The sequence below is a fragment of the Carassius gibelio genome, chromosome A21 (genome assembly GCF_023724105.1).
Source record: "Carassius gibelio isolate Cgi1373 ecotype wild population from Czech Republic chromosome A21, carGib1.2-hapl.c, whole genome shotgun sequence".
NCBI lineage: Eukaryota > Metazoa > Chordata > Actinopteri > Cypriniformes > Cyprinidae > Carassius > Carassius gibelio.
The window spans coordinates 20,937,901-20,949,765 of record NC_068391.1 but is presented as its reverse complement, the minus strand read 5'-3'; the positions used below and the strand labels follow the sequence as shown (position 1 = coordinate 20,949,765).

The window sequence follows — 11,865 nt, the reverse complement described above, 5'->3', positions numbered from 1 at the left end:
TATCCTCAATGTAAGAAGAGCTAAACATGCTATTTATGTTTTATACTGTAGATGTACTTGATTAAAAAAAAATGCAGTTGCAGTCGATTGACAACCAGGAATGAAATGCTACAATTAATGAATGGTGATTAATTTATAGACTTTAGACTCTAGTCTTTAAAAAGTATATTGAGAACATAATATCAAATTACTGGATATTAATTCAACTAATTAACTGTTTTTGCAATGTTATGGCTCCATTTTAAGGAATCTTGTCAAAAGTTAGGAACCATTAAGATTTATGAAAGAAGTGTCATATTCACCAAGATTGTAATTATTTTGGGGGGAAAATATATATATACAATTATTATTGTTATTATTATAATATTGATCATGAATTCTGAAGGATCATGTGACACTGTATTTTCAGCAGCCATTACTAGTCTTCAGTTTTTCCATCACAGAAACAAATTACATTTTAAAAATATATTGGTATTCAAAATATAAAATAGACTCTTAAATTGTGATAATGTTTCATAAGTGTTTTAACTATATACTGTAACTGTGCAGAGTTTGAGCAATATGACACGAGGAAGAGCTTTCTTTGCGGTTTCAGATGAATCCCAGCTGTGTGCGAGTGTCATAATGATTTTATTAAATATTGAGTAACTAACACTACAGCTACAATACGAACATCTCTAGTTCAGAGCTCAAAATATTAAAATCTCACTTGGTTTTAAACTAGGAATCAGAAAATGGGGACAACACATTTCTGTATGATCTTTTACCTATACTATTAGTAATAGTAATTATTATGACGGTGTTTGACCGACTCGAACTGGTTTTAATACAACTCCTCAACAGAAGATAGAAACTCTTCCAGGTTTGGATAAACATGACGGTGTTTTTTTTGCTAAAACGGCTATTCCATAAAATGTAAATCTAATGCTAAATCCTCAAAGAAAATGACCAAAACAAAAAGATAAACATCTCATTTATTATTCTAGATGCTCTGACAGGACAGTTCCTCATCATCTCAGAGTTACAGACGACATTGTGCTCCACAGACATAAAAAAGACATTAAATCCTCATACCTTCAGGCTTCAGGTATAAATCCTTCAAATGACCGATGTAAAATAATAACACGTATAAAATGGGAACACAACAACGTATTGCACTTTGGTTAAGTGACAGTAACAGACAGCAACAATAAACCAGAAAACACGGGTCAACACATTTCTGAAGCCGTCAACTTTGGATCGCTCTGGTCTCGTCCAGTGAGACGCTTTTACAGTAAATGTGCCAATAAACTCACATTTAGCTGAACACTGCAGAATAATAAAAGTGGCAAATTAGTTGCCGTCTAATACATAAAACACAAAAACACTAAACTTAACGTACCAATTAAAATGTACACTTTTTCAGAAAAAGTTCCTTTGTTCAGCATTTAAACATTTGTACAAGGAAACTGGTTATAAAAGAAAAGAGAAAAGCAGCAACTTTATATATATATTTATGCATATATTAACTGATCATAGAAAACATAAAAACAAGAATATGCAAGGTTTGTAACAATACATTTGGCGATACAATCTAAGTGTAAGTAAACGAAGGCAAGCTGTTCTAGTAAGGCAGTTCGATTCCTGATTCAGCAGCGTTTAAATGAATCCATCGATGTACCTTCGTCTCCGTCGCCTGCTGTTAGACTGCATGCACTGATTCCTGGGCACTTACAGAGCGATCTGACTCATGTGGTGGACGAGTCGATGTACGGGAGGAACTTGGTGACTTTGTTTGGTGAGCTGACGTTCTGACACTGGGAATCTTCACTCATCTTGAAGAACATCTCCTGTTCTTTCTTCTTCTGGTTCAGTTCTTCCTCCAGAACCTGAGAGAGAGGAAACACTCGACTGATGTTTATTCACTCACAGTTAAGCACACGCTCCCTCTCATCACTGTCATTTAAACACAAATGTTTCTATAGTTTGCTTTATGCCAGACCTTCTTCCTGGGCTTGAGGTGCTCCTTCCACTCCTTCAGCTGCTGGTTGTGCTGCTCGTCCACAGACTTCAGACGCTGCGTCTCGTTTTCTATCAGCAGGTGACACTTCTCGTTCTGCAGGAGACACTCACACAGATCAGGACAGGAACACACATCACGCACACATCTGAAAGCGCATCTGTTTTTGACTGAGCACCACTGTAGTGTGAGCGGCTTGAAAACAAAGACGCATGTTTAGTCGTTTGATGCATATTGTGTTTGATGCATATTTACGTTTATACTGGTGAGTTGCTAAATTTGTGTGATTTATTAAGATTTAACATTAATTCCAACAAAGATTCAAGAAAATGTGTTTAAAATTGCTGTGTAACATCACTTGAGCAAAGACACCTCTTTTGTCGTTTGACTATGTTTTTATTTGTATTCTTTTTTTTGCTTTTCTTCGCCTAAATGGTACCAAACTTGGTGAATGTTTTGGCACTTGGCATGTGAACACAAACAAAAATAATGGATGTAAATAAAAAAAATAAAAATATAATAAAAAAAAAAAAAGTCACACTTGCATTGGAAACATGGAAAATTATTTTTCTCTAGCACCCTCTAGCAGAAACATTTGGAACTGCGAAGCATTCTTTTGTGATATCAACCTTAAATTCGGATCACATTTTGTTTAGATTTATGTCTTCTTAAAAAAATATATATAATAATAATAATAATAATAACTGTCCAAACGTAAGTCTGTACTCTGAAGCATTCAAGAGTTACAACAGTTTAAGCTGGAAATGTTAAATAGGAAAAATATTTAAAAGGTAATAACTGGATCATAGCTATTGCATAAATATGATTACCATAATTCCACTAGAAATACAAAATATTAAATAACACTATCAAAAAAAATATAGCAAGTTAATTTCAATGAGGAAAAACCCCCAGTAATGTTTGATTGCCATGTGGAACATAAAATAAGTTGGATGACAAAAATAATAAATGAAATGATTTAACAAATCAGATGAAGCATCGATTAACTGACTTTCTTGCACACACATATACTGTAAACAAAAACTTTTATTTTGGATAGGATTAACCGTTTGACAACACTAATTTTAAAATGGATAAATACGAAAGATAAAGTAATTTCCTAACATTATTTATGCAATGTGTAAGTGCAGTAAATGCATGCACAAGTGCTTCTAAAAAAATAAATTAAGGCATGCATCAGCCAATGTAGTGTATTCTGACACGTCCTTTCTAAACAGCTGCTGGAAACACTGTGCTCACCTGCAGCTGCTGCAGTTCTCTGGCGTTTCCCTCACACTCGCTGATCTTCTCCTTCATCTGGTTCTCGTGTTTCTGCTGCTGGTGCAATCGCTCAGCCTTCTGCCTCTTCTCCTCCAGCCTGGAGAACTGAACACAGAGAGAGAGAGAGAGAGAGAGAGGTCAAGGTCTCCGAGAGGAGGACACGTGCTGGCCGTCAGACACACACGCTTTACCTGCTTGGTCTTCTCTCGGTCTTCTGAGGAGCTCCCGCTGGAGTTGATCCTCAGGCTCTTCTTGAACATGGCCATGCGTGTCTTGGCCTCGCTGCGCTGGATCTTGGGCAGTCTGTTCTTCTCCTGCTGCTGTCGGGCCTTGAGGAGCTCGATCATCCGCTGGTTGTAGCACTGCATCTGCTCCTGCTCCTGTGACAGCACACACGGGGTCATGTGAGGCTCGAGTCTAAAAAACAACTCAAACACTAAAGAGAGCTACACCATTCAAAGACCAAAAAAGGCACGATTTCACGGTTTAAAAATCATTCAAATTCAGTTTTGCTAATGAATCATTTAGACAGATTTGAACTGAATCACAAAAAAAAAAAAGGACTGACTCTTTTCCTCTAGACCAATGTTATTTTAGTATTATATATTATTATAGTGTTTTTTCTGCAATATTTTACATTAGCTTTTATTTTTAGATTTTAAGGTTATATCTTAATTCTAGCTTATTTATTTTTATTATATGCTTGTGTTATTATTGTGCTTATTTTTATTTTTAGTTGGAGTTCAGTTTTGGTTATGTATTCTTTTTTTTCATTTTCATTATTAATATAATAATAATTATTATTATTTTTATTATTATTATTATTAGTAGTAGTAGTAGTATTAGTATTATTATTATTAACTTATTCATACTGATTTATGAAGCAGTTCGACTAAATAATTGAAAAGCAAAATACCAAAATTAGCTAATTTTAATCTAATCAACAGTAATAATAACTGATATGAATGTCTAACCTAGAAAGTAATTTAAAACAGAGAATAATTACATGACTTACCCACTTTTATACTATTTTATTTTATTTATTTATTTTATTTATTTATATTTTTTTATAATTTTTTTTATTTATTCTTTATTTGTATTATTTTATTTTATTATTATATTTGTATTCTTTTTTTTTTTTTTTTTTTTTTTTTTATTTATTTTTATTTTATCTTATTTTATTATTTTATTTTAATTATTTTAATTTTATTTTTATTTTTATTTTATCTTATTTTATTATTTTATTTTATTTGACTTTATTATATTTAAAAAAAAATATATATTTTAATTTATTTTATTTTTTTTTATGTATTTGAATGATTATTTCCAGGTTCTCTCATCAGATGAAGAGCAGTCCAGGCAGTAATGCGGTCAGTCTGTCGGTGGAGATGCAGGATGGCTCTCTCTTTCAGATGGACACCAGCACCGTGTGAATGGAAAAGCAGTAAAGATGAAGAAAGACTGGGATGGTTGGAGGATGCTTGCAGACCTTCTCGTGTTTCTTGAGGAGCTGGTGTCTCTGCAGGAAGTACTGGTCCTTCAGCTGCTGTTTGAGGAGCTGGTGTCTCTCGTGCAAGTTCTTCTCTTCCAGATCCCACACGGTGGCTTCTCGCTCTGACACAAGACAACAGCACTCGGGTTATAAGCACGCGGTCTTCGTAAAAGACAAGGATGCTCTGGTCTGAGCGCATGTATACCTCTAAGGAGATTGTGTTTCTTGGCGAGACACTGGCGCTCCGTCTCGGAGATCTCCCTCTTGTTCTGAGCGATGATGCTCTTCAGAGTCGAGTCCAGAAAATCCCTCTGATCTGCCAGGAACTTCTCTTCCTGCACAGACACGACACACAAACCTTTGAGCGGCTCGGTTCAGTGTTTGCACACACTGCTTTAAGGTTTTAACGGACCTCGTCTGATTTCAGCTGCTGAAAGTCGTTCATCTTGATCTTCAGACTTTCTTTCCTCTGACTCCGGGGCAGTTTCTCCACTTCTTGTTTGACCTGAGACAAAATAAAAGATACAAGTGTTTCATTCTTTGTTGAAACATAATAATGCTCTCTTACACTCGTTATATTATATGTAAGACGATATGTTAGGTGTCAGTTTCTTCAGCACAGAACATCTAAATGTGTTTTTTTTTTTTTCTTAATAAAATTAAAGTTACATCCTAACCGCTTCCTATAAATATTGCCAATATATAGTCATTAACTATAGTCAGTTTTTCTCTGAATCAACCATATTGCTTCTAGATGTTTACTCCACTTTTGAAAAAATTTAATAAAGTCCTGTCAATCCTGTTTTGTTTCATCTGATCTTTGTTATCTTTAAAAATAATAATAGTAATCATAAACAGTGATGTTAGATTTATAAAACATACAGGTCAGATTTTACTCTTAAATGCCAGAGCTCGTTAAAATCGCGCGGATTCTGATTGGCTGTCAATGTTTTCATCATTTACGGAAATAATAATAATTAAAAAAAAAAAAATCCTGAAAATGATTCCAACAATTTTGTTCACCTTTGTTGTTACTGCTATAGACTTTGGACTTTCTTAAATTATTCAGTATTTTCTTAATCATCACTTTTTAAATTTTAAATAAAGTTCTAGAATATTATTTGCACACTTAAATATGTTAATAAATTTATTTCATTATAATAATGGAAACTGAATTTATTGGACGTTACATTTTTATTTATAATTTGAATTTGCTTTTATTTCTATATTTTCTAGTTTAACATTTAGTTATTTAGTTATATGCTTGTGTTATCATTATTACGTTTATTTATGTTTAGTTAGATATAATTGATCGTTTTATTTCATTATTCTAATGGAAATGTATTCCCAATAAAGTCTGAGTCTTTAGTTTAGTGAGTGTAGTGACTCCTCAGTGACTCTGAACGTGTCTCGCCTCTTTCTTCCTGTGCTTCATCTGCTCCAGGAACTTGCTGAAGGCTTTCTCTTGTTCGGCGCGGATGCGTTTGCCCTCTTCCCGCAGGTGCACCGTGTGCTCCGTCTCCATTTTCTCGATGGTCTGCTTCTGCAGTTTCTCCAGCGTCTCCAGCTCAGTGTCGTAGTATTTCTTCTTGGCCTGCGAGCAAAGCCACACAGTGAGATCTCAGCACTATCTATTAACATTCTACACAAGCGTGCAATATTAGCAATACTTTAAGATTTTCTCCTGTTCCAGAAATGTAGACCAATTAAATGCACTCTTTAACCCTTCCAAACTTATATACACATATATAGCCTCAGGCCGTCTGAGATGTAGCTGAGTTTGTTTCTTCATCAGATCTGGAGAAATGTAGCATTGCATCATGACTTGCTCTGCAGTGAATGGGTGCCGTCAGAATCCAGCTGATAAAAACACAATAATCCACAGCACTCCAGTCCATCAGATTTGATTAGCCAAAAGCATTAATGTTTAGAGCTGTTTTGGCTTATAGATGGTGCAGATTTCTCTCCTGATTCAGACCAGAACACTTTTTCACTGGAGGAAGCATTATTATGGATTATGGAGTCCTATATGAGTTAAAATCATCTTAATGCTGGATGTGTTTCATCTTTTGTCTTCTCCAGATGTTCACTGATGGACTGGAGTGCTGTGGATTATTGTGATGTTTTTATCAGACTCTCATTCTGACGGCACCCATTCACTGCAGAGCATCCACTGATGAGACACTGATGCAATGCTACACTTCTCCAAACCTGATGAAGAACACGCTCCTCCTGATCTGGGATGACCTGAGGCAGTGTCCGGTCTTCATTTGCTAATGTCTAGAGAGTGTCTGAGACGCTCACGCTCATCTCCTGGTCGAATCTGCGCTGCATCTGCTCCCGCTGATCTTTCAGCTTCAGGTTGAGCAAAGCCTGGGCTCGATGCTGCTCTTTCTGCAGCAGACGCAGATCCCGAAGCTCCTGACGCCTGGGTGCATGAACGAACATAAACACATATTTGAGAGATCATTCAGGACTTGTGAGCATACCATTCCACAACTGTACGACACTCTTTCTTCTGTCGAACATATGTTTCGAAATCTCTCTATACAGTGAAGTCAGTGTGGTTTAGTTTCTTCTGCTGTGTTCTGCAGACAGGTTTGTAACGACAGGACAGCGAGTAAATGATGACTGAACTCTCCGTTTTGGGTGAACTGTCCCTTTAAGATGAATATGTCCACAACACTGATAATAAATCATCATAACAAAATGATTTCTGAAGATCATGTGACACTGAAGACTGGAGGAATGATGCTGAAAATGTTTAAGTATTTTACATTTGTTTATTGTAATAATATTTCACAATATTAATGCTTGTTCTGTATTTTTGGTCAAATAAATGTGTGTGTACAGTATGTGTGTGTGTGTGTGTGTGTGTGTGTGTACAGTATGTGTGTGTGTGTGTGTGTGTACAGTATGTGTGTCTGTGTGGTTGTGTGTGTGTACAGTATGTGTGTGTGTGTGTGTGTGTACAGTGTGTGTGTGTGTGTGTGTGTGTACAGTATGTGTGTGTGTGTGTGTGTGTACAGTATGTGTGTGTGTGTGTGTGTGTGTGTGTACAGTATGTGTGTGTGTGTGTGTGTACAGTATGTGTGTCTGTGTGGTTGTGTGTGTGTGTGTGTGTGTGTGTACAGTATGTGTGTGTGTGTGTGTGTACAGTATGTGTGTGTGTGCAGTGTGTGTGTGTGTGTGTGTGTGTGTACAGTATGTGTGTGTGTGTGTGTGTGTGTGTGTGTGTGCATACAGTATGTATGTGTGTGTGTACAGTATATACAGAATATTGTTTTTTGGGTATAATATGACCTGGATGTGTTCTCTGTGAGACTGAGATGAAGCTGTGCTCTTTCCTGAGGTCAGCTGATTGATAAAAAAACCTCATGTAACTTCACTATCACACCACTAGATGGCAGAGGTGTGTAGTTTTTGGGATCAGACGCACTGTGTGTGTGTGTGTGTGTGTGTTGTGAAACACATCATATATAATCTACTGCCAGCATCTGAGGTGTTTCACCAGAATCCAGATGATGGATTGATCTGTTTAAGGGAGATCTGATCTCTCGGTTTGTTCTGTAACAGCGGCACACTTCCTCTGGCTCTACACAAGCTTCCCTTGTGTATTAATGTCCCATTCAGACCCAAGTCTTGGATCTGAGGCCTAAAATAGTCTGTTTACTCAGCCGAGATGCAAGAACAAGTGGGAAAACATTGCCAGGTTTTTAGTTTTTTGTTGAGTTTTAGTTTGATTAAAGAGTGAACTTGCCTGAGGAACCTCATCTCCTCGTCTTTCTTCTCGTCGTCTGAGATGATTTTGGAGGTGGTGACGCTCAGCTCCACACCGTCCACCAGGAACCTACGCGTGCGCTTGAGCGTCTTCTTGGAGTCCTGGTGGAAAAACAAATGAGAGAGAAACGGTAGTGAGAAAAACATGAGAAAGGAGCATGTAATGGGTGTGGGAGCAGGATTTTAGAGAACTCTGGATTAAAAAATATATAAAGGAAAGGAAAGGAAAGACAAGCAGAAAGACTTGCTAGTGGGGTTATTAAATAAACCACTACAAATATTTGTTAATTGAAATAAAATGATTGTTAACTGAAAGCACCAGGTAGTTGCCAACACAGCAGTTCTTCTTTCATTTAGTTTAACTACTAATATTATAAACCTTTATTAAAATATATATATAAATAAATAAACTACACACTACCGTTCAAAAGTTTGGGATCATTAAGATTAATTTTTTCTTTCAAAGAAGTCTCTTCTGCTCATCAAGACTGCATTTATTTGATTTAAAATATAATAATAGAAATGTTGTGAAAAATAACTGATAAACAGCTCCTTAATATTTTTTAGAACATGTGATACTTTTTTTTTTTTTTTTTATTCTTTAATTAAAATTAAGAAAAAAATATATATAAATCTTTAGTCACAATATACACTGCAGCTAAAAAGTTTGGGGTCAGTAAATGTTTTTATTTATTTTAATTCTTTTTTACATTTTTTAAGTATTTAATACTTTTATTCAACAACGATGTGTTCGATTGATAAAACAAGTAATAATAATAAAGAAATAATTCATCAAAAAATGCTTAAAAGAGTATCACGGGTTCCTAAAAAATATGAAGCAGCACAACATATTCCAACATTGATAATAAATCATCATATTTTCATGATTTCTGAAGATCATGTGACACTGAAGACTGCAGTAATGATGCTGTAAATACAGCGGAGCATCACAGAAATACATTACAGTTTGAAGTAAATGAAAAACAGGAAGTAGTTATTTTAAATTGCAATAATATTTCACAATATTACTGTCTGTTCTGTATTTTTGATCAAATAAAAGTTGAAGAAACTTCTTTAAAAACATTAAAAATCTTGAACTTCAGTGTATTCATATTAATATACATGCATGCATATAATAAAATAACACTGATTGATAGAGTCGAAGTCATAATGAACAGTTGAACTAGAGCAAGAAAGATGAAATGAGTAAGCAACACCATGTGAAGGATGTGAACAGGAAGCAGTGAGATTGCTGTTATCCTGTTCAGACAGGAAGTCCTGAGCAGAACGAGAACGACAGATTGAGACTCTCTCTCTCTCTCTCTCTCAAAAAAAAAAACATATTTGTGGAAAAACAAACTATAAAGCAGTGAATGATCTGGATGCGTTGTGGTTTGACTGTTGAAATGGTGTTTTATTGGCTCTGGTCATCATCACTTCTCAGACCTGTGTCTATTGAGCGCAGCTGAGCAAACAGTCACAGCCGCTGTATCCTGTGATGTGGTTTCCACACAATGCAGCGTGCATGCACCAGTGTTTGCTAAACCTGTTACTGAAGCAGACTGATCACACGGTATCAGAACTGAAGAGCAGTGTCTGAATCATGCTGGAGAAACAGGAGAAACGAGGCCGTCCTCTGGTGCCTTCAACAACCATCACACAGTGACTGATGCACAATGCTGAATGCACCAGAGACAAAGAGCGTTTGGGAGGAATGGATGGAAAATCTGACGTGAGCTTCACAGACGGGTCGTCTGAAATATGCAACAAATGAATGACTTCATTTAAAGTCATGTTCCGGGTTCAAAACCAGTTTCTGAAGATTATAGCGCAGCACAATAAAGTCTATGGGCGAAGGCAGTGCACTGTATATAGACACACTGTAAAGAAAGAGCATGATTTTAACTGTAAAAGACTGTAAAAATGTTACAAAGTAAGTTCCCTTACGACACAGTATGGTTAAAAACTATAATGGACATATAAAACTTATATTTTACATTGAAAACTCTTAAATTGACATTCCCATATTTCCCTTCATTATAATTTCACATTTAATGTTTTTTTTGTTGAAATAACCATGTTTCATCTTAGTTTTTTTCTTACCATTTGTATTCATTAGGATTGTATTCTAAAATGTTTTGGTATTTTAATATACTTTAAAGTGTAATGTATTTCTGTGATGCAGCGCTGCATTTTCAGCATCATTCCTCCAGTCTTCATTTCCTTCAGAAATCATGAAAATATCGTGATTTACTGCTCAAGGAACATTTTTATAGTTGAAAATGGCTGTGCTGCTAAATGTTTTTGTGGAAAACCTGACACCTTTTTTTTCAAGGATTATTATCAATAATATTATAATCTAGTTCATTATCGAAGCTGGATATAGAAATATTTTCTGCAAAGCTGTGTAAAGCGCTACATTAATAAATCTGACTTGACTGAGAATTAAAGCAGGTTTTCAGAGACCTTGGAAACACTTCCTTTGTTTGGCAAGATTTTGCTTTGTTAAACCTACAAAACAGAAATCATGACTTAAATTGCAGGGTTGTCAGTAAATTACAGGGCTGTTGCTTGGCCATGCTGCTTCGGGAGTCTCTTTTAAGGACTTTTGCAGAAATCATTCGATTAACTTACAGTACTGGACTGTTTTTAGTTTTAAAGGTGAATTCTTGTTATAATCAGTGTTGGGGAAGTCACTTTTAATAGTAATGCATTGCAATATTGTTACTCCCTAAAAAAGAAACTAATAGCATTACTTAATTACTTTTTATGAAAAGTAATGCTACTTCTGCTTTTTTAATCTCACCTGGGCTAGGACTGCTTGTCTGTTTTTAATTAAAAAAAGTTCTATTTTTGGCAAATTTAAAGATTCTTCCACATCAAAAGTGCAATACATAAGCCTTGGGCTGAAGGAAATGTTTAAATAAATAAATAAAATACAGTAGAGGACGCAGCTTAAACATGAAGAATAGGACACAGAAGAAAAATCATCACTATTCAGCAATTAATAATTGAATCACAAAAGCCATGTTTATGTAAAGTAATTTTTGCTTATTAGTACGGTTGCATCGGATCTTCGAAAGTTAACAGCAATAGAGACACTAGTTAATAAAATAGTATTAAATACATAAAGGATATTTGTGTCCTTTTATTTAGTTATTGCAGGTTTGAGTCATATTCTGAGCTTGTATTTCACAGTTTTTGTTCATATTGAGGGTTACTGAATCTGTTTTAGTGTGAGTGAGATTTAGTCCAGAATTACAGTAGAGAAAAGTGTCTCTCAGCACAGAGTTGAAGCGGGTGTGGTAAGGAT

General features: G+C 35.4%; 1 protein-coding gene across 1 annotated transcript in view; it reads right to left on the bottom strand.

Annotated features, from left to right (window-relative positions):
• Window positions 1-956: 956 nt before the first annotated feature.
• The window catches only part of LOC127941512 (serine/threonine-protein kinase 10), a 40,750-nt gene continuing 29,841 nt past the window's right edge, over window positions 957-11,865 (bottom strand). Inside the window, exons 10-19 of the mRNA XM_052536594.1 lie at window positions 8,533-8,654; window positions 7,077-7,200; window positions 6,187-6,366; window positions 5,185-5,277; window positions 4,978-5,107; window positions 4,770-4,894; window positions 3,472-3,660; window positions 3,260-3,385; window positions 1,982-2,095; window positions 957-1,868 (exon numbers count right to left, since the gene is read on the bottom strand). Of these exons, the coding sequence (XP_052392554.1) occupies window positions 1,728-1,868; window positions 1,982-2,095; window positions 3,260-3,385; window positions 3,472-3,660; window positions 4,770-4,894; window positions 4,978-5,107; window positions 5,185-5,277; window positions 6,187-6,366; window positions 7,077-7,200; window positions 8,533-8,654 (1,344 nt within the window). The 3' untranslated portion in view covers window positions 957-1,727. The remainder of the gene's footprint in view (window positions 1,869-1,981; window positions 2,096-3,259; window positions 3,386-3,471; window positions 3,661-4,769; window positions 4,895-4,977; window positions 5,108-5,184; window positions 5,278-6,186; window positions 6,367-7,076; window positions 7,201-8,532; window positions 8,655-11,865) is intronic.